Genomic DNA, 23,030 nt, shown 5'->3' with positions numbered 1-23,030 from the left:
AACCATAGCGACCGGGAGAAAAATCCACACGACCACCATGGGGAGAACATGCAAACTCTAAATATACAGCAGGCATCGTCAGGGTCAAGGTTCAGGGATCGAACCCTCAACAAACTGCGTACCAGGCAAGGGAGATGAACTAAACTAGTTTAATTTTATTTTACCAGATAAGGCCCACTGAACTACATAGCTCTTTTTCAGAAGCGACCTTGCCACGAATTATAGCTCAACAAAGTGGCTGACGCGGACATTCATTGCAGCCAAATACTCTAAACGCGTGTGGCTTATCAACGTGGAAGGAGAAACTGGAAGACCCGGAGAAAAATCCACGCGACCACGGGGAGAGAGACACGCAAACTCCAAATATACAACAGCAGGCGTCAGGGTCGGGATCGAACCCACCACCTCCTGTGTACCAGGCAAGGCATTCAACATCTCACCACCGCGAGCCCCGACATGCAGAGAGGTAAGGGCCTTGCGAGAGAGGAGATTAGATAGACAGCAGGTCCAGAGGCTGTACCTCCTTAGAATAGGAGCCAAGCGTGAGTGTGGAGCTGTACAAGGTCCGGAGGCTGTACCTCCTCAGGGTGACGGGTGATGGGACCGTATACCCCTTTGTGTGATAGGGACTGTCTAATAAGACAATGAACAGTGTGTGCCATATAGGAGTTTATAAGTCCGTCATTTTACAACACTACACAGCCGCTGGCTCTGCGTGATCTCCGCCCCCCCCCCCCCCCCCCCCGGGGGCAGAGCAAACGGCACTCGCTCGCGGCCTCCCACAGCGACCCTCGCACCGTCGCTCGAATCGCGGCGGAAAAAACGAGCGGCGAGATGTTTGGAGAACGGTTTTAAAAGTGGGAAGTAGGCTGCGGGTGGGGGGGGGGGTGAGAGAGGAAAGGGGGGTTGGGGGTGAGGAAAGAGTGGAAAGCCGAGCTGGGGGGGGGGTTTGGGGGGTGGGAAGTGGGGGGTTGGTGGGGGTAGGGTCCCAACACGGAAGACCTCCATCCCGGTTCAATCCCACAAGAGATCATTGGGATCTCCTGGCGCTCGTTTAATCGGCGTGCCCTCGGAATGAATTTAGCCTTCTTCCTCTCGTCATCGGCTTTAGTATTTTTAAACCGGAGTTAGACGTATACATCGATCTCAACGTGGAGCGTCGTACCTAGCGCGAGCCAAGAGGCGCCATGATGGCGAGATGTTAACTCCCTCGCCTGGTATTGAGAATGGACATCGTGCGCTTAGAGTATTTGGCAGCTGTATATTATCACACCATGAGCCACCTCGGTAAGCGATCATCTGTGGCCAGGTTGCTTCTGAAAAAGAGCAAAAATAGCTCGGTGGGCTTTACCTGGTTAAAATAAAAATAGTCAAGTTTAGTGTTAGTTTAGCCTCAACAGAGTTTTAAGTATCTCCTGCAGGAAGGTCAATTATTCCACTGCAGTCCATGTCTACAGTTCCCAATATGCAGTGGTGTGTCCAAAACTAAACAATGCAATTCTGCGCTGGTAACAAAGAGCAGCATAAGTGTTGCACTTTCCATTTGGAATAATCCATGTTGCAACTGCGAGGAGGAGAGGGGAGACATGATACCTCAAAGCCACTATGCGTGCACACTCAATTAACCATTACGTTGTTTTGCCCATGTGTGTGATATAGGGCATGGAGGGCAAGGGTTGGTGGATGACGCAAGGCTTGGGGTTTTCTCTGGGTCCTCTGATTTTCACCCATAATGCCTAACAATCATTCAAGATTGTTTAAAGGTAGCCCATCTTTCACACGGACCGAACCCAGCGACATGTATAATCTTACAGTCAACCTAGGCCCGTTATCAAAACAATGCTTATTCACTGTAATGACGTTCAACACAGCAGTACCGGCCACCATGAATCTCGGCACAAGTCAATTGCCGCCGCCCGGGCACAGACGTCAATCCCTGGGCTGTCAGGTGGCAACCCCAACCCCAAGGCAGAACCCTGGGTTTTATGGTTTCCTCCCGCATGAAAAAAAACACCGCTCACAATGGAATTGACCAAACGTCCCAACGAATGGACCCCTCCTTAAAAATAAAGTGTCTTGAGACTCGTCGAGGCTTTTGTGAATAAATAGAATGCAGCATGGCCCGCGAGCGACACGTATGTTGAACTTCTTTCGCGCCGTACGTAGCCAACCGTGCTAATTGGAGGTGTGGGAAAGGCCACAATTGCCAGCGCTCTCTTCCCTGCGAGGGAAAATTCCGTGGCTAGCCATAACGCCATTATTCGCATCCGAATTTCTCAAAACAAAAGCGGCGGAGAATAAATAAACAGTTCCTCGGAGCGTCGGGCGAGCAAACATCCTCCCACAAAAGAGCCGCCACACCTTTCCTGCCTGCTTCCAGTTGTAGAATCCCCCCACTGAGAGACACTAATGCGGGCCCCCTTACAAATTAAATGCACGTGTGTGTGTGTGTGTGTGCGCGCAACGCAGACGCGTGTGTGTGTGTGTGTACGTGTCATCTTGGTCATCTCGGTCAGTCGACCCGTGGCACCTGGGTCTGCCCCGTGACCTGCCAGCGGGCGTTCGACACTTCACGTGGCCTCAAGGTGCACATGGCCTGGCACAAGCGTCGTGGTGACGTCACCGCCACTTAGTGGCGAATGGCAGTTGTTGTGTTGTTGTTGTACGAGTCAACAAAAGCGATGATCATCTGAACTGGTCCTGGGCCAGCCCTAGGTCTATTCAGCCATAAAATTATAATCTGATGCAATGTGTAAAACGTCACAACTAAGGGAGACAACGGCGGCCCGGCGTGGTGCTGGCCAACCACCCCCTCGTGTGCCGTGCCGGCCTTCATAGGTGCAAATCGCTAACAGCACTTGCCCGCCTACAGTCTGTTGAGGCTACACGACAGATCTTTGTCTTCGTCTTTGAGTAAATAGCCAAGTCAGTGAGCAGCAAAAGTGCGAGCAAGCGAGCAGGCGAGTGAGCCAACAGATGAGCGATCAAGTGAACGAGCGCTGAGTGAGTGAGTTGGATGCGGGTGTTGGCTGCTCACCTCCTGGCGTTGTCATCGCAGGGCTGCCAGTACCAGTGGATGGCAGGTGGTGGAAGCCCATACGCCGTGCACACCACACTCTGCTGGCTGTTGAGCGGGAACGTCACGTCGCTCTCTGCGGCCACGAACTTGTCGTGGATTTCCGACGGCACTGGGGAGGGGGGGGGGAACGGCAGCGGGGACGGGGAGGAAGTCAAACGAGCAATCTGGCTGAACCGCCGCTCCGAACACAAATCGGCGATCAAGCGTTGCCGAAGAAGACGGAGAAGCTTCGAGCACGTGACACGTCGGACGAGCACACGGCACGTAGTTGCAATGAAAATAATATTAACAACGGCCGCGTCAGGGGAGTCGGAGCGGGCGAGCGAGCGATCGAGCGAGCGAGGGAGCGAGCGATCCTCTCACCGTTTACGACGAGCGTGAAGGAGACCCTCTTGAGCAGGTTGTGTTGCCGGAGCTCCAGCTGTAGAGTGTAGTTGCCCGCGTCCGCAACCGTCACCTCCTGCACTATGAGCACGAGGAGCCGCTCGAACTGCCGCTTCTCATACTTGAGTATGCGGTAGCGCGGATGGCCTCGCACGATGGGAACGCCGTCCTTGAACCTATGTTAAACAGTTGTTATCATCGTCGTCGTCATCATCGTAATCATTGTCATCATTGGTGTTAGCTTCAACATCATTGTCATCATCGCCGTTGTCCCCATCATCGTTGCCATCGTCTTCATCTTTGTCATCGTGATCATCGTCATCGTTTTCATCTTCGTTACCTTCAGCATAATCATCGTCGTCGTTGTGATCATGGTAAATCGTCTCGTGACACAATTCTAGGTGTGCATTAAGTATCCTGTGTCCGTTTGCTATGTTTAAGGCATCGTTAAATTACTCAATTGGGATTATACATCACAACTATCGCCCTCAACTGTGGAAACCTCGCAGAACCCTCCTGAAAAAGCCACGAGACTCAGTGAAGCTTTCCCGGGTAAACAAGCGTGGCACTAATAATAATAATTAGAAAGTAAATGACCGAAGTGACGTTTTAGACTCCTTCAGAATTGTCTATCTAGCGCAGCGCTCTTCATTGCAAGGCTCGCGGGCCGCTGGCAACCCTTGGTGGCCTTGGGTGCAGCCCCTGACGTGATGTCCCCGACAATACACAATATGTGAAAAATTAACCCGTAAAAACAAAGTGTTTCACTATAAATCCTTTTTATGCGTGGCATCGGTTTTATTTTATTATTCATTTTTGTTTTTCTTGAGTAAGAGTTTAATTTTTATCACATTGGTATTTTAAATGAAATATGAAATTCGTTTTTTCCTAAAAAGTGGAACATTTTGGGAAATTTTTTTCATGAAAATGAATTGTCACGCACAACGAATCTGTGTGCAAAATGTCAGCTCGATTGGATCACGGGAAGTGGGTTAAAAAACGACCGAAAGATTTGCACGGTCGTAAGCGCGCAAGCAAGCAAGCAAGTGAACTTAATATAAAGGATTTAAAAACAACCCATCGTGGCTGGCAAACCCCAATGGTTACAAATGTGTGGAAAGCTTCCCCCCCCCCCCTCTGAAAATTAGTGAAGAACACTCATCCAGCAACATCTGGGGAACTTTTGAGGTTCGTTTTGGTGACTTTCCTCTCCGAGGAGTTGGCGACACGTAGGCATACACGTGCAACTTCTTTCGCACCATACGTAGGCTCGGCACGTTAGAGCCCCGGGCGGTCTGGGCGCCAGGGTCACGAGTCTCACCAGTTGAACTTGGGCAGGGGGTAGGCGCTGATTCTCGCCCGCAGCGAGACCTCTTTCTTCCCCACTTCAACCTCCACCAGGGGCCCATCGTAAGGTGCCGCCAAGATGAATGGCCGCTCTACGGAGAGGGTGGTGGTGGGAAGGGAGGGAGTACCCGTGGGGGATTGGGGAGGGGGGGCGATCAGAGAGGATGAGAGGTCTGGAAGTGGCATATTCTTAGGTTTTTTTTCGGTAAAGTCACGTAGGTAAAAACATTAAAATTAATAAAAGTAAAATAAAATAAAAATAAACAAATAAAAATCACGACGTTTCGGAGGCAACACAAGCTTCCGTCTTCAGATGGAACCGTCTACGTGACTTTACCGACTTTACCGAAAAAAAACCTAAGAATATGAATCCTTGCAGTCACGAAAGCTTCAAATCTAGAACTGGAAGTGGCATTTTTGCATCATCCAGGGCACCGCGATGACACGATGTTAACTCCTTCGCCTGGTATGCAGGAGGTCGTAGGTTCGATCCTGACCCTGACGCCTGCTGTTTATTTTAAGTTTGCATGTCTCTCTCCCGTGGATTTTTCTCCGGGTCCTCCGGGTTTTCCCCTCCACGTTTAGAATCAACATCACGCGTTTAGAGTCTTTGGCTGCTATAAATGTCCACGTGATAAGCCGCTTTGTTGGGCTATCATTCGTGGCCAGGTCGGTTCTGAAAAATCGCTCTGTAGCTCTGTGGGCCTTACATGGTAAAACATTTAAATAAAAAAAGAGTGTAGTTTCAGTTGAATAACCTCGAGAGCTTGCTCTCATGGAAGTCCATCGTGGAGGCCCAGTTGTGTAGTAAATAATGAACAGTTTCGGGGTGAAGGATGCGGGGAGGATGACGTGCTTCTCACCGTATATGACGACGTGTGACAAGGAGGAGCAGTGCTCTTGCATGTAGTTCACGGAGCAGAGGTAGTTGCCCGCGTCGCTCACAGTCACGTTCCTGAGCTCCAATTGCTTTGTAAATTGTTTCTCTTTATTATTCACGATGTCTGCGAAGTATTTGCAGTTCTCTTCGAGCGAGTGGTTCTGCAGCACAGGGAAGGAGAGACACAAAATTCAAATTAATTTGTGTATTGCCAACCACTTTGTTTCCGCCATCGGATCCTGCAGCCGCTTTTCTCCAGCCAGCGATTCAAGTGCTCGATAAAAATATTAATAAATAAAGGCGATCATGCGAGAAGGAGATGGTTAATTAATCGAATTAATAACTTGGGACAATTTTCAATTATGCACATTCTGGGCCAAGGCTACTGCATAAAAGAACACCATCAATGATTTATATTCCCCTTAACTCCGACTTCATCAACTGCCAAACCTAGTGGGAAATCACACAAGGCATTTATACAGCTGGCCATTAGAATCATCCGTGTAACAAATCAAAATAAACTAAGCTCAACTTAGATTTGGCATTGGCAAAGATCGTCTCTTGCAAACTACATCCAAGTGCATGGTATCTGCTGATGAATCCCAAAATGACAAAGAAAATCCCACTGGCATTTAACCATCCAGAGCCACGTATTCTGCCAACTTAAACGAATGTGATTTTCTTCTGCCGTTGGTGAAGAGTTTCTGAATTGCACTCTTCAGTTTCACCCCTTTACCCGCCTGTGCATGAGGTCAATGAATCGATCATTCGATCGAGATGAACAGGGAGGGACACGAGGTATAGATGGGCCCCGATGAGGCGTGCGGAATAGTTTTAGAAGGTAAAACAATTGCACCCGGCTGCACAATTTCCTCGAAACACAACACAGTACGCACCACACGATGCACAATGCGCACAACACGAGGCATGTCGTCCTTTGCTTTTCCAGCAGATTGATGACTGGACACGATTTGGGGGTCACGATTTGATTCATATATAACCAGCAAGCCCGCAACTTGCATACGATTTGCGTAATCTTGTAAATAATCAATACTCCCACGCACAACACGATACAGTGCGGTAGTCATTGCCAAGGGATCAACCCACGTGTCGGTGCTTGCCTTTACACGTGTCGCCACAGGTCTCTCGCGAAAAAGAGGAGAGTGCGTGTGCCCGGTTACAAGATCACAGACTACGAGACTATCCCCGCAGCGATCCAACGTGTCGCTGACTGGCGAGTGACAGCAGAGTGGAAACTTTACTGACGTTGAGCGTGCATCCCACCGGCACAGGAAGATGCGGACGCTCTGATCTACTCGGCGAGGCACGAGATGCCTTGGCGCGCGTTAACAACGAGGCTGCCTCCCAGCGAGCAACCACAGAGACAAGTCAAAGATCCTCCGTAGAACGACTCTCTTCTGGGGGGCAAGTGCCGTTAGCGAGTATTATCCATTAAGGCCGGCCCAGCACACGATGGGGTGGGTGGCCAACACCACGCCCATGGCCGCCTTTGTCTCCCCGGTGCTGATGTGGACACACAGAGGAGAACAAAGGACTGGTTTCAGTATTCGCCACCGTTTTTGGTCGCGAGTGGGAAGCGAACTCGGGTCGCCGAGTTTGTAGCGCAGTGGCCCCTCAGCCACCGCGCCCCCGCTCCCCGGAGCGCACGCGCGCGCGCACACACGCACACGTGCTCACGCATGTGACACTGACCGGTCGATCCACATGAAGCCATTTCATCATCAGTGCCACGTTGAACTTGGTGGTGATGGAGCAGTTGAGTAAGAGCGTCTCGCCGACCATCAACTCGGTCGTGGTGTTGGGCCCGATATTGAGGATGCCGTCTGCTCTCGCCACACATGGACAAACGCACACCACAGTGTAGCACGTGCGTGTGTGTGTTTGTTGAACGTTTTTCACACCACACGTAGCCAACCATGCAAATCGGCGGTTCCGAGATGGGAAAAACGGTGCCGGTGATGAGACTGTGACGAGTGGCTCGTGAGGGATGTGTTGACTTAGTGACAAGTCAGTGTGATGACGACGACGACGATGCTGACACTATAAGATTTAGCATCAGAAGTTGGTTATATATATGTTGTACGTAGCAGTTCTAGAGAAACGGTGCATTGTCACACTGACGGAGCAACTTCACAACAAGGTGCAAATAATGCCGAGAGCAAGTGAGTGTGATTGAGACTGACGTCAATGAATTTATCAAGGAAGCCTTACTGAGCATCGCAGACTATTTCACTGTAGGGACTTGCAATAGGAGAGTTGACCAATGTCATTAATGAGCGTTAAGCTCCGTGTGGGGGGGGAAACCGGAGGAGTCGGACAAGAAATATATGAGGGGATAACATTCTCATGGCCACCTTACGGCACGTGATCTTGTCAGATCCCTTGGTTAAATTCGGTCAACAATGAAATTGGGGACGGGAAATACCTCGTGTTGTAGATTTGGGTTGCGAAGTGGGTATGAGATGGCAGTACGGTGATGAGTTATTGAATTTCTACGTGCAGAGCTTTGAGTGTTTCCTCTCACAAGCAAGACACCCATTACTGCAATTGTCCAACCAATTTCCATGCAGGATTCTCTTGAGAAAAGAAATAGATTCCTTTGACTCAGTGACACTCTCTTGGACAAGTGAATAAAACTAATATATTACCTTTAAATTTCGATTTAAAGCTTTCGTGACTGCAGGGATTCATCTTCTTGCTTCTTTCGGTAAAGTCACGTAGAAGGGAAATAATAAAAATAAAACAATAAAATTCTCACGACGTTTCGGCCACAACGCAAGCAGCCGTCCTGCGTTGTGGCCGAAACGTCGTGAGAATTGTATTTTATTATGTTTTATTTCTATTATTTTATTATTTCCCTTCTACGTGACTTTACCGACAGAGCCAAGAAGAATATACTACCTTTGATTAAATTGTCTCGTGGCATTTGTTGGTCTGGCGAATATAGACACCTGCTCACCTTTCACCAAGATTTGCGGGAAGAACCGGTAAGACTGGTAGGTCTTGCCCCGGATGCTGACCTCACAGAAATATTGGGCTGGCAGCTCCGTGATGAGGCCCGGCATCACGGTAAAGCCTACTTTCGGGTCCCACAGCAGGTCCTTGTTATTTGGCTGGTACCGCTTGGAGGGTATGTACTGGTGAACAACACAGGCGCAGAGTTCATAGACATTGATGAGATCGAGTCAACCCTGGGGACCCTGGCATTCCCCTGGATTGATGCGAAACGACGGAAAATGTCGGCACCGATAGGACATTTTGGATGGTCTACAAAAAGAAATCGCGACTCCAAAACAGGATGAGCGGCGCAAATCAGGCCCTGAAGCAGATTCTAGCACGTGGAGCGAAACGTCGGACAATGTAAACCAACGACATGCGCTGCAACCCGCAAGCGTAACGGAAAAGCGACTCGATTACGTTGCAAAGTAGCCATCAGAACGTCACGAGGTGCTCACCCTCTCCAGGAAGAGGACTTGCACAATAATAATATATATACACAGGAAATGCAAGTATCATCTATTCAGTGACGTGTCCATGACTCCAGTAATCTCCGCCTCGAGGTTTGTCATTGCAGGTGACGCGTACACATTTGTGCATGTGTAGGACTTGAAATATGCCGCGCCACGCGTTCTCTTTTGCTGTTGCTATGCAAGAGAGCAGTGTACAGTGTAGGGGTATTTGAGGACGATGTTGTTGTTGTTGGGCGTGAGGAAGACGCCGTTAAGAGGCGCGACAGGTGTTAGGGGTACACAGGCCAGTGATTGGTTAAGCGGGTGAGTACTTAATGACTGGCGTCACTCAGGCAGGAATAACAAGGCCACGTGAGGCTGGGGGCCTGGGGACGAGGGGTAAAGCGGGGGGGTGAGATAATTAATAGGGACTAATTGGTGCGGGGATAAAAGACACAGCGTAACAGAGAGACGGGAGTCTTGGTTGGAGCTGGAGTGATGGTGCCCGGGGATAGAGAGAGCAGAGAGTATGGTAACAGTGATAGAGAGAGCAGAGAGTACGGTAACGGTGATATAGAGAGAAGAGAGTACGGTAACAGTGATAGGGCGGATAGAGAGAGTACGGTTGCAGTAGATAGAGAGGACACGGTGTGCGGTAGCAGCCGTAGCCATGCATCTGTAAGGTCTAGAGTAGGGTAGCAGCGGAGTATACAGACCTTGGGAGAGACGGAGAGAGAGCGGAACGGAATCGCGGAGCGGAGAGAGAGAACAGAGAGACGCGGAGCGGTGACGATGAGGAGGTGAACTCTGAGTGTGAATAAACGGAACAGAAAGACATCCGGAGTACGAGTCCTACACATGTACAGGCCTTTTGTAAGTCCACTACTGGATGAGGGCCTCCCTGCACCATGCCAAAAATTGGGGTTGTTAGACTATACTTCACCACGTTGGAGCATAGTGCAGTGCAGCAATTGATTTTGCTGCACTCCTGTCTGTTGACAACATGGCAGGTGACACAAGCAGGTGATGCAATGTATTCATTAGTTACTTATTTCGTTCTTTTTTTGGAGTGCAAAAAGAACGTGGAGGCTATGATTAATCCACAAATGGATTCAGGCCTATCACCAGACTTGATTTTCCCAGGAGGCCACACCGATTCCTTCGCTGCGAAACCTGACACAGATTTGACCACCTCCTTGAACTGGGGCCTCGACTCACCGCCGCACGTCGCCGAAAGACGCGCCTGCGACGAGGGGTGGGGAATGCGCGTTGGGCAGAGTGGCACGGGTTGGCATCGTCTAAAGCCTAAAGGCTCCGGCCTAGGGGGGTAGAGCCGGAGTTTTCGCATCGTCCTCAGTTCACACAGGGGTGGGAGGCAGCAGGTGCGATCCACATGCGTGGCATGTTGCAATTGAGCTCGATCCTACAGGAAGCTCCGTGAAAGACACAGACTGAAATTTGTAAGAAAAAAATAATAACAAGGAACAACTTCTCGTCATTTCCAAGAAATGCTGCCAGCTGTTGGAGATCGCTGCACTGAGGGCACGCCGGGTACAATTCACTAATGTCCTTATTGGGGATTTTTTTTCATACAACCCGGCCTCTACCACGCACTATAGGGGCATAGCCCCAGGTGCTGTGTTCTCACATCGAGCAAATCAAGTGAAGCCGCATTGTCAAGGAGGAGGAGGAGGACATGTGGGCTAATTCCGTGTCACAGCATTGCTGAGATGCTGAGTTTGAATCCTGAACTCAATTCCAGAGTTCAAATGATTAGACCGGGTAGTGAGCTCATAGCCACACCGTGGTCACCAATGACTGCACACAAACAAAAACAACCTTTGTTTAAAATTAAGATATTTTCATACGTTTGGAAAATTCCAGCATTGACGTGTGACGGACATTATTTTCGAGGCATGATGAAGAACATGTTGTTATCGCCAAGCTTTTCGCTAAACCCTTCAATCGATGTTCCCAGTTTTCGATCGGATGAGCCCGTAATAACGGCCGAGACGAAAAACTAACACAGCTTTTAATTTACATTGCATCATCCTTAACAAGAGCAAGAGTGATCCCACCCTGCAAGACGGACGGACGGACAGAAGGAGCAAATGCGATAAGAGTTTCAACCGTATCCAGAACGGCGTTCAAAATTGCACTGCGGGGTGGCGGGGTGGGGGAATCCTCACCGATACGAACGTGACGTTCACGTCAGGAGCGGACACTCGGCATGGTACAACATACGGGCTGCCCTTGAACAGGTACACGACGTCCAATCCATCGCGACTCATTTGCAGGAAGGGCCGACTGTAATCTGAGAGAAAAGAAACAAAAGGCACGCGGCACGTACAACCGCGTCAGCCGAACCATGTCACGCGAAGGCTGACGGCACGTGCACGTGTGGTGAGTACGTCGGGGAAATGAATGAGCGGGCGACGCGACTTCTTCGCATATCTGTCGCCGCGTGTTCAAAACAAAAGTAATGAAATCGTTTTATTATTGTTGTATGTCCCCTCAGCCACCTGGCCCTCTGGGAGTTGTTATTGTTTGAGCAGCGTTGGTTCACACAAGCAAACTGGACCGATTTTGAAATTCAGTCTCTCACCAGCAGTCAGGCTTGTCTGAACCTAAGCTGGTAAACTGCGAGATGTTAATAAGCAAAGGCACCCTCCTAGTTCTAGATTTGAAGCTTTCGTGACTGCAAGGATTAATATTCTTAGGTTTTTTCGGTAAAGTCACGTAAAAACATTAAAATTAATAAAAGTAAAATAAAAATCACGACGTTTCGGAGGCAACACAAGCTTCCGTCTTCAGGTGGAACCGTCACAGCCACGACAGCTGTATCAAGTAAATAAGAGATTGCAGGAGCAACCACTCCGTTTATATAATGGTTGGAGAGGGGGGAAGGGCCAAGTACAGCACACTTTTTATTCATATGGTAAGGTGAGGCTTAAGAGGGTCGGCCTTTGTTATGGTTTGTGACAACTAAACATGGTGAACATGGTAAACATGGTACACCTGTAATATGAACCCTCCTAATTCTATGCGAAATTACAGAATGTAAAATAATAATAAGCATCACTCAATGCAATAGTAAGCATTCAGAAGGAAAAAAATTTTGTTTGAATTGTTCACTGATGTGAGCTGTGACCAGGAATCCAACTCAGGTGGCTGGGTTGATAGCCTGGTGCCATAACCAGTGTATTCCCACTACCCACAAACTGAACTCTGACAATAACATAAAATAATTGGCACTTTTACGACATTGGTCCTGAGAAAGGCCGAAGTTCTATATCCTTAACCTCACGACTGACGACACACACGGGAAAAATATATCGCGTGCAAAAATGTCCAACCACATATTTAAAATTAAACATAAAATTTCACGGTTAACTTCACGTTGCTATGGCACTATAAAACACAAGGGGAAAGGAATGTTTTCTTTTTGGAAAGAGTTTTTTTTTTGACGTATGAAAAATAATAATCTGTGAAATTACCAACTCTGAATGTGATTTCTTTGCCGCTCCCAGGAATATTTAGAAAAAGGCTGCCAAAGTTATGTTTGCCAATTTACATTGAACCAGTTGTCACTTCTCTGAGAATCTCCTCATGGAAGGAATGTTTGGCCATGTTTTGACAACGTCACACACATGTTATAAATGTCGATGAACTTCCACCCCTTTCAAGACGATGTAACGCTTCTGCCATTACACACACCGACCATCGCCGGCTTGAAAGAGCGGTCCGCAAAAGATTTCCCTCGCGCACCTGCTATCGTCTTACGCAGCAGTGCAAACCGCACTCTGGTTGGGGTGAAACAACAACAACAACAAGCGTGCCTCCGAAAACGTGGCATCATTCCCGTCTTGACGATTGATCATTTCTCATATGAATATTTTTTTGCTGTAACTAAATAAATGGAACCTTGCCAACAGGGACCCTACCACAATCCATAATCATGTATAAAATTTGATGAAACCGATTCATCGTCGACATGGGAATGATACCCAGTGCATGTACAGTGCACCCATCGCCCGTGTATTAGACGCGTCTGAAGAAAGGACCCAAACAATGGTAACCATTAGAATTGTGGCGTAGACAGGGCTTGGATAATCTGTTCACGAAAACTTGTTTCTCTTTCTCTCTCTCTCTCTCTCTTTTTCTTTCAAGCCGGAGGGAATATTCTAAGTAAATAATTAGGCATGAGACGGGAAGTCGTTTAAAGGGTTTAGGAGTTCAGCGGGTCGAGGTTGACGAGCAAGCGGCGCTGTTTAATCCAGAGGATCAATGTCCGTCCGTGTATTAGCTCTTCCTTTATTCCGTTCCACCTCGGGGCTCCACCCTGCACACCGCCCTTGATGACATGCCCTCCTCCCGACGTCAATCTGCTCATCAGGGCGCCCACGCACTTAAAACCCGTGTCCTCATGAATGAGCCTTCTCTCTCTCTCTCTCGAGGGAAATGAGCATCAGAGGGTAAACCGGTGGAAGATGAGCCACCTCAAAATATAGCCAGATGCTTCAGCCGTCGGGGAGCAGCTTTCCACGAAATCTACAAAAGGCAGCACTCTATAATTACTCATTGCTCCTGCACTAACGCACATCGGGAGCGCTGCCGCCCTACCGCCCGAGCTATATCCTGGCCCCAAATTACACTCGTGTAGGATTACTCACGCGGAATGTATCGAGTTTAAAACAAAACAACAACACAACAAAAAATGAGACGTGCTCCTTCCTTGGACCCTCGATGCTGATTACACAGAGCAAAGACCCCGTCGATGCCACCTGCCACACATTTCGTTCGCATGGCTACAACTTTTCCCAACAAATGCAGCGTTCCCCATGACCACTGAAAAGTGCACTGGCTTGGGTGTGGGAACGGTCGCGATGATGCGACCTCAGAAAAAAACTATTCATTTTTATTTTACCAGGTAAGGCCCACTGAGCTGTATAGCTATTTTTCAGAAGCGACCTGGTTATCACAAATGACAGGTCAACGAAGTGGCTTATGACGTGGAAATGTATAGAAACCACGTACTCTAAAAGCATGTTGATTCTAAGTTGTGGGGGAAAAACCGAAGGACCCGGAGAAAAATCCACGTGACCACGGGGAGATTGACGACGCAAACTCCAAACATACAGGGATCAGGGTCGGGGTCAAACCCACGACCTCCTGCATACCGGGCGAGGGAGTTTACATTTCGCCACGTGACACCCCAGAACCAGCCGTTATGTCATAGGATCAATGACACGTGGTCAGTGGCACCCTCGCTTACGTCCACTTAAGGGGCAAAACAATAAAATAAACTTCCTTACCCTGCGATAGCCTAAACTCGCCTAAGTTTCCGTAAAAATAATTTCAACAATTTAACATTTTTCTCCCGAGATCCCAGGATCGCTCAACGACCGTCCATGGCCGATAGAAGAGCGCAGGGAGGACACGGCGAGAAGGAGCCGAGGCCACAAAGGGGTGCCTCGTGGCTCATAAATAACGGGGACGCGGACCTGCACGATCGCGGGAGCCTAAAGTGGGAAGTTCCCGGTGCCACCGGGTCCGTGGTGCCAGCGGCCCTGAAAAAGCAGTAACGCAGGCCGCTTTGAGCGCCCGCCCCTGACTCACCTCTCACGAAGACGTACACCGAAACGGAGTGGTCCCAGCCGTCCAGCCCTTCGATGTAGGGCGCGTACTTGCTGTAGAAGCAGCGGTAGCGGCCCGTGTCCTCGACGGCGGCCTGGGGCACGTGCAGGGTTGCGCAGAACCCCTGGCGACCCCGGTGGGGGCACGGCGCTGCCACGAAGCTTTCGTTGCGCGGAGAGGCCCAGCTCACGGGGTCGCTCCCGCTAGAGCGGAGCACGATGGCGAGAGGGTTCAGTGTCACCGTTCAGTTTGGTACTCGTCATAATCATCATAAAGTTAGCGTGCCCACACACCTACCCCCCCGTGGAATCTATCCAATGATCCATTCCTTTTTCTTCACGTGAACGCAGTGCCTCCAGTGGCTGCAGGGGTCATAGTAACCCATTACAGTAGTTATCATAACGTCCTGTCTAATAACACTGGTCAACACACTTTTTCTGGCATAAGGTATTCCAACGGTTTTAAGGTAATTTTGGGGTGCTGATTCCAAATCTGGCATCAGTTTTTGTCTATCACATCAGGTTTTTGAGATATCAAATATTGGATTTTCAATAAAAACTGCAGAAGAAAAATATTCAATAAATGTGGATATCTACATAAAATTATATTATAAACACACTATCCTAAAAATACAGCACCATATTTTAACACTAAAGCAGTCACTGACTCGCAACAACTTGCAATCATAAGTGACAGAGTTAATTTCGGGTAAAATCAATGAAAATGGGGTATGCCGATAGCATAAAAATGAGATGTGATAGAGCAAATCTGAGATCAGATTTGGAATCAGCACCCTGAAATTAGTCTAAAACAGCTGCAAAAGTCCAGGCCAGAAAAACATGTTTTTTTTGTTGACCAGTGGAATTGTTATTCGAGATGAAATCCTATGGCGCTGTGTAAATCCACCACTAGAGCAGCGGTTTACAACAACGTGGTGCTCGGATCATTGGTGGTCCGCAAAAGGCGACAACAAAGTGGTTCTACTTTCGATTCGGAGTCGTTTTGAAACAAAATCATCTGGCATTGGCATACTGTGCTCCTTGAAAGTTGTGTTTGTGGTTGACAGTGGTCGGCAGGTCGAGGGACGTTGGGTGGGATACACTCCTCGAGATGGGGCTGACGAGAGCTCACTCTCTAGAGTTCACTCTCTAGAGCTCACTCTCTAGAGTTCACTCTCTAGAGTTCACTCTCTAGAGTTCACTCTCTAGAGCTCACTCTCTAGAGTTCACTCTCTAGAGTTCACTCTCTAGAGTTCACTCTCTAGAGTTCACTCTCTAGAGTTCACTCTCTAGAGTTCACTCTCTAGAGCTCACTCTCTAGAGTTCACTCTCTAGAGTTCACTCTCTAGAGCTCACTCTCTAGAGTTCACTCTCTAGGGTTAACTCTCTAGAGTTCACTCTCTAGAGCTCACTCTCTAGAGTTCACTCTCTAGAGTTCACTCTCTAGAGTTCACTCTCTAGAGTTCACTCTCTAGGGTTCACTCTCTAGAGTTCACTCTCTAGAGTTCACTCTCTAGAGCTCCCTTTCGCGTGGATGCCTTTCATCAGAAGCAGTTTTTTTGTTTTTTTTTTGCGTGCAAGCAATTGCAGACGGCTCCGTTTTCTTTATCGCGCGCGTCATATGCGGTCAACTGGAAGACGCGAGGCGTTTCCGCTGAAGCTGCTTAATGCTGCCGTTCTCCCAGAAGGAGTGGGCACAGCCGTGGAGGTGGTGGTGGAGGTGGTGGAGGTGGTGGTGGAGGTGGTGGAAGTGGTGGTGGTGGTGGTGGTGGTAGTGGAGGTGGTGGTGGTGGTGGAGGTGGTGAAGGTGGTGGAGGTGGAGGTGGAGGTGGTGGTGGTGGTGGTGGAGGTGGTGGTGGAAGTGGTGGTGGAGGTGGTGGTGGTGGTGGTGGAGGTGGTGGTGGTGGAGGTGGTGGTGGAAGTGGTGGTGGAGGTGGTGGTGGTGGTGGTGGAGGTGGTGGTGGTGGTGGTGGTGGAGGTGGTAGAAGTGGTGGTAGTGGAGGTGGTGGTGGTGGTGGAGGTGGTGGTGGTGGAGGTGGTGGAGGTGGAGGTGGTGGTGGAAGTGGTGGTGGTGGTGGTGGTAGAAGTGGTGATGGTGGAGGTGGTGGTGGTGGTGGTGGAGGTGGTGGTGGTGGTGGTGGTGGTGGAGGTGGTGGTGGTGGTGGAGGTGGTGGTGGTGGTGGTGGAGGTGGTGATGGTGGTGCTCACTCCGACGCGCGCTGCGTCGTCACCAGTGTGCGCTGGCCGGCGTGGTGCGGTTGGATGTAAATGATGCAATCTGATGGAATGCGTGCTGGTTCAGACATGGGTTTTATATATATTTTTAAAGAAAAATGAAAATACGGATCGCACGTGCAACTCACGCTTCATTGGGGCATGTCTATCAAGACGGCAGCTCAACGTTTTATTTTATTTATCTCAGCATGGCAGCGGCGTGTTCGAGTAAGCGTGAAAATTTTGTAAAAACAATGAACTTCAACTTTTTTTTACCAGGTAAGGCCCAATGAGCTATACAGCTATTTTACTAGAAGCGACTTGGAATACACAAATGATAGCTCCACGAAGAGGCTTATCACGTGAATACGCATCGCAGCAGCCAAATACTCCAAACGCACGTTTCTAAACGTCACTGCGAGCCTCTTTAAACAGAATGTAAAGCTAACAACAGGTAAATCTGAACTCGGCGTGCAATAACTGTACCGGCCCTTAGCGAATGATACATTGTCACGATTAAGGGCACGTGAGTTCATGCAAATATACTTCATTCTGTTACCTCGTTTGCATTTTTCTTACGACCTCTTGTGTCACTCGATTAGGTAACATTAGGCATGTACACGTGCATACATCTCAAACAATGCATTATCACAGACATTAATCGTTTGAACGCGTTGTTGAGCAGTTTAAGAATCCATGTTCGTTTTAAGAAACGATGCATCGTCAGATTCCGAAATGTGGAATGTCGCATTTGTGTGCGCTGTGCTTGCCCCCCACAGCCGAAATGTCCTAAGGCTACGTACGGTGCGAAAGAAGTTCAACAAACATACACGCGTACGTGTTCCACAGCAATTTACCTATCCAAATACCGTACTGGGCTGGCTTCAAATCCCGCTCAGTGTCGCTTTGCTTCCAAAGTGTGACGACACTGGGCAGATTGAGGGGTGATTTATTTTGGTCTTAGATGCACACAAAAAAGACAAAAAATTGAATATGCTGCCCAACACAAACAAAAACTATTTGGAATTTACTCCGCCCCCCCCTCCCGTGCGAGAGCTGATCAACACGGAACGGCGTCTCCTGGCGGCGCCTTTGTTTACGGGCACGCGGCAGACAATGGGCGCGTGTTAGTGAGGCTGTGTTTAGTTGACCCGGCCTTCATCTATTCTTGGGAAGCTGCCGCCGCTGCTACTGCTGCTGCTACGGCGTTGGCCCCCTGGGGCGAACGGTCGACGCGACCACGTGGCCTCTCAGACGCTGGGGCGCACGCGACGCGCGGTGTCTGCTGGGACAGAGAAGCCACCGTCTTTTTCTTCATATTCTTATTCGTCTTCGTCGTCTTCTTCGTGTCTCACAGAGGAGTCCCAGTGCTAGTCTGCTGTAGCTTCATCGTAGACCCACGGAGGGTGTCGCTGTGTACGGTTTTACCCAAACAGGTTCTCAATTTTGTTTTGAAATGTGGATAGCGACAACGGCACGCGTGGCCGACTTACTTTAAAATAAATAAATATACAATGTCACTAGACGTTTTGTGGTTAACCAGGGCGACTCTCAGGTTCGAACCGCGCACCCCTGCGGTGCCTGGTAAACACGCGCTGCCTACACGGCAGCTCGGTGGACCTGGACACTTTTGCCTTCCGGGACGTCTCCAGACAACTGCCCTCCGTGGTTAACGCAACAACGCTCGTAGGCTAACGATGCGTTGCAGTTGTTAGTTTTGGGCTTCGTTCTACACGCTTTTTGTGTTGCCTCCCTCCCTCCTGCCTGCCCTCCCCTTCCACCCCCCCTTCCCCCCCCAGCTAACCGAAAGACGAGAGGAAGGAAATCTCCCGAAGTGCCCCCACCGGGGCATTGCAGCGATTAGCGGGAAACATTTTCAATCGGAAGAATCTAATTTTGGGTCGGGGGCTACGAGGCAGGTGGCTGGGCGGGAAAGCGGAGCGGGATCACGGTCAGACGGATGCGAGCTCACGTCCTGGTCTCGGGGTTTTTTTTGGCTCGGTCCGTCGACACTCTGGGGTCAATAAAATAAGTAGTGTACAGTAGCACTCGTCGGGGAAGTGAACAGTGGTTGTTCTATGTATAGACTCTGTGCATGGTACGTCTGTGTATGTTCCGTGGGGGATGTTTACTCCCTCGCCTGGTCTGCAGGAGGTCGTAGATTCCATCCCTACCCTGACGCCTGCTGTAAATTTGGAGTTTGCGTGTCTCTCTCGCCGTGGTCGCGAGCATTTTTCTCCGGGTCCTCTGGTTTTCCCCTCCACATTTAGAATCAACATTATTTTTGAGTATTTAGCTGCTATAAATGTCCACGTGAACAAGATTAAAAGAGCGTTTTAGCTCAGTGGGCCTTACCTGCTAAAATAAAAAAAAAATTAAACATTAGCTAAACTCATCCAGTGCCGGATGAAGCTAGTGCGGGGCCTGTAGCATATGTTGTGATAAAGGGGCTCTAACTAAAAATAAAAAAACACGTAAATATTAAAGCACAAATTTAGAACTCGCATAGTAAAGTAATTGTATTTTTTCATTTGCAATACAGCCAGATCATACGACAAATCGCTAACCTTAAACACCCAGTCGTTCATAAAAGTTGAAGGCAGTATAGTGCTATAGTAATAGAGCAAGTGCAGAATCACTGAACCGGAATTGATAGCTGGAAAGCATTTAGCGCGGGGTCCTTGGAAATGCGGGGCCTGTAGCTACTACATATATAATAGCTACTACTACAAAGGATATTTCGGCACTGGACTCGCCTCTATCATATTAATGTGACATTCCACAGCTGATTGAGGGCTGTAAACAGGAGACGAACCACCACTTCAATGATCAAGGTGAACAACAAATCACTCTGGGTTCGTGTGTGGGGCGGGGTTGCGGTTGGGGGAGGGATATCTGTGGAAATCGGCGGCGCTCGGAGACATTTCGGCGTAAACCCTCTGCGAGGCGACGGCCGATGAAGCCACGCTTCTCGCACGCTACCCCCGTGCGAGAAGCGACGGACATCTGCAGACTTGGAATGGCCATCATCCAATCGTGCTGTGACGGTTCCACCTGAAGACGGAAGATTGTGTTGCCTCCGAAACGTCGTGATTTTTATTTAATTTTTATTTTATTTTACTTTAATTAATTTCAATTTTTTACCTACGTGACTTTACCGAAAAAACCTAAGAACATTCCCGCGGGGGTGGAGTGCGGTGGAGTTGTGGGGTGTTGCGGTGACTCCCCCCCACCACACCGCTCACCCCCTGTGCCTGCGCTGCGTTATTGTTGTCGAACGCAGGTGCCCAAGTTGTCAGGTGTTGCGGGCACCCTCCCGTGCACGGAACGGCGGCAACTGGCGACGATTCAAGCTCAGGGCGTGGGGGTGGAGACGTCCGCACTGTCTGCGCTGTCCGCACTGCCACGCGCTCGTCTCGGGCCACGAACCCCTCGGTGGCTTGAGGATGAGTCGGGGTCACCTCTGGGCACACGACGGGGGACCCCCCCCCCACTGCCACCCCCACTGCCACCCCGACTGCCACCCCCGCCCCACCCCGTCACCACCCCTCCCCCAGCTTCATTGAAATAATAGTACGTGAATAATGCTTCATTAATAATGCAGCAGTGATGATGCTATATTGGTAATACTACGTTAATAAAACTACGTTCATAATACTACGGTAATAATACTACGTTAATACTACTACATTAATCATGCTTCACTAATAATGCTACATTAATAATACCAGATTAAAAATACTATTACATTAAGGGACCGTGCATATGTGTCTGTGTGCGTGTACAAGACGTGATTAAACAAACAAACAAAAATGAATTACATTTGTTACGAACGCCGCCTTACAATAGAGGAAAAGTGAGCTCACATTTCATGCACTTTTGCTTCTACAGAGCAGTGAGACGGAAGGTGTTGAAGGAGGGAAATTCATTACACACAGGAAGGCCCACTGCCTGAAATTGCATCCTTTCATATATTTTTTCTTTCTGTTATAACACAGTGAGGGTGTTTAACTCGGTGGGTTTATTTTTACGTGTATTTGCAGCTTCATTCATTTGAGTCGTTTACTCTAAGAACAGGGTTCATGCACTCGTGTGAGAAGTGTGGAAAGGCGAGGAGCATTTCAAGTCTAATGCTTGTGCAGGGCAGATATGTGTGACTCTTCGTGCGGGTGAAATGCCATCAGGACTTCATCTGCTTCACAACTCAAGGAACTTTGAGATCCTTCAACAAACTCCGGGAAAAGAAGGCTCAGCTAATAGAGTCGCTCGCCTTTGTCAAGGCGCTCTCCTCCTCCCACCCAGCTTAAAATACGCTGCCAAGCTTAGCAGTGTTCATTAGGACGCTGTCTTTCCGACTGCTCTGTTTCTTCACCTGAGGACGGCTGCTTGCGTTGTGGCCGAAACATCGTGAGAATTGTATTGTTTGATTTTTATTATTTTATTATTTCCCTTCTACGTGACTTTACCGAAAGAACCAAGAATGTCAAAGAAAGCAGATCACGAACATCTGAACCAAGGCTCCACATTTACGCGCGCGCGCGTTCTAACGTGAAACTATTACTGGCCGCAAATTCTACAGTATTATTGCTGACTTATTTTCATAGCTGCCTCTGGGTTTTTGAGATATTATTTTCCTTAATTTTATTACCCCTCTAAACGGCCAACTCGCGGTAGAGGGACGGTGATTCGATGCGCTCTGTTCACCCAACACGTGTGTGAGCACATGCAAAACAAAGACAAAGGCCCCCGTATAGCCCGAGCAACTGCTGGGGCAAGTGCCGTCAGCAAGCACATGTAAAGGCGCGGCGCACGTGTGACGTGGTGTGGTTAGGTTTGAAGCACAGTAGCGCTCTAACCACGACACAAAGACAAAGTTCCCCCGTATAGCCTGAACAGACTGTTGGGGCAAGTGCTGTTAGCGAGCACCTATGAAGGCCGGCACGGCACACGAGGGGTTGGGTGGCCAGTACCACGCCCGGCCGCCTTTGTCTCCACAGTGGCGATGTTTACACACCGCACCAGGTACTCGTTTTTTAGGCTGAGTCGACCCAGGGGAGGCCCAGGACCGGTTCAGAAAATCGTCACTGGTGTTGGTCGTGAGAGGGAATGGAACCCTGGGTCGCCGCGTTCATAGCCCAGCGTGCTAACCGGAACACCACCGCAGACAGACACCCACACAGACACCCACACAGACACACACACAGACACCCACACAGACACACACACAGACACACACACAGACACACACACAGACACACACACAGACACACACAGACACACACACAGACGCTGTCTATGAAGGAACCCCCCCGCCCCACTGGGGGATTGCTCACACGTGCCAGGAGTGCGATTGCCGTGGAGAGAGCCCGCGGGGCATCTAATCCAATCTTAGCCATTAACCTCTTCCATCTGAACTTGCAGGGGCCGTGCTGTTTGCTCGCAGCCTCTCATCACCCCTCCCCGCCTCCCTCATCCCTTCCTGCCCCCCCCACACCCACCCCAAGTAGCCCCGTCAACAACCCCAACACAAAGATTCACCCCCCGCCCCCGACTCGGTATAGCCTCAACAGACTGTTGGGGCAAGTGCTGCTAGCGAGTTGCGAACTACGAAGGCCGCCACTGTGGCACACGACTTGCAGAGGGACGGAGGGGGGGGCACTAGCCCCACGCCCGGCCGCCTTTGTCTCCACCACAGTGGCGATGTTCACACACCGGGGTGGGTGCTCATTTCGAGGCTGCTGCAGTCCCCTGCTGGGCGGCGTTTGCCGCGGTCGCTGCGTCAGGGACGAGGGTGGCCTCGGTTGGCGCTCCCCGTGCCGATGTGGCCACGTGCAGGTTGCAGGGTGCATGCCCATAGACGCAGGACTGACTGCATGGCGCAGCTTTTCACGATCAACGCGAAGGGTGATGCTGATGGTGATGCTGGTGGTGGTGGTGGCGATGATGTTGAACGCCCGTGGAGCAGTTAGCTACGAACCCGGCGACTCGAGTTCGACTCCCGCTCACGGCCACCAACACCA

At 49.7% G+C, this 23,030-nt stretch overlaps 1 protein-coding gene across 1 annotated transcript in view; it reads right to left on the bottom strand.

Annotated features, from left to right (window-relative positions):
• The window catches only part of FLT1 (fms related receptor tyrosine kinase 1), an 80,853-nt gene that overhangs the window by 41,913 nt on the left and 15,910 nt on the right, over positions 1-23,030 (bottom strand). Inside the window, exons 3-10 of the mRNA XM_078602977.1 lie at positions 14,780-15,000; positions 11,350-11,474; positions 8,671-8,848; positions 7,404-7,534; positions 5,674-5,851; positions 4,785-4,902; positions 3,443-3,639; positions 3,038-3,188 (exon numbers count right to left, since the gene is read on the bottom strand). Coding sequence (XP_078459103.1) covers positions 3,038-3,188; positions 3,443-3,639; positions 4,785-4,902; positions 5,674-5,851; positions 7,404-7,534; positions 8,671-8,848; positions 11,350-11,474; positions 14,780-15,000 — 1,299 coding nt within the window. The remainder of the gene's footprint in view (positions 1-3,037; positions 3,189-3,442; positions 3,640-4,784; positions 4,903-5,673; positions 5,852-7,403; positions 7,535-8,670; positions 8,849-11,349; positions 11,475-14,779; positions 15,001-23,030) is intronic.

This window comes from Lampetra planeri, chromosome 19 (genome assembly GCF_965212315.1).
Source record: "Lampetra planeri chromosome 19, kcLamPlan1.2.h2, whole genome shotgun sequence".
Classification (NCBI taxonomy): domain Eukaryota; kingdom Metazoa; phylum Chordata; class Hyperoartia; order Petromyzontiformes; family Petromyzontidae; genus Lampetra; species Lampetra planeri.
This window is presented reverse-complemented; position numbering and strand designations above follow the sequence as displayed.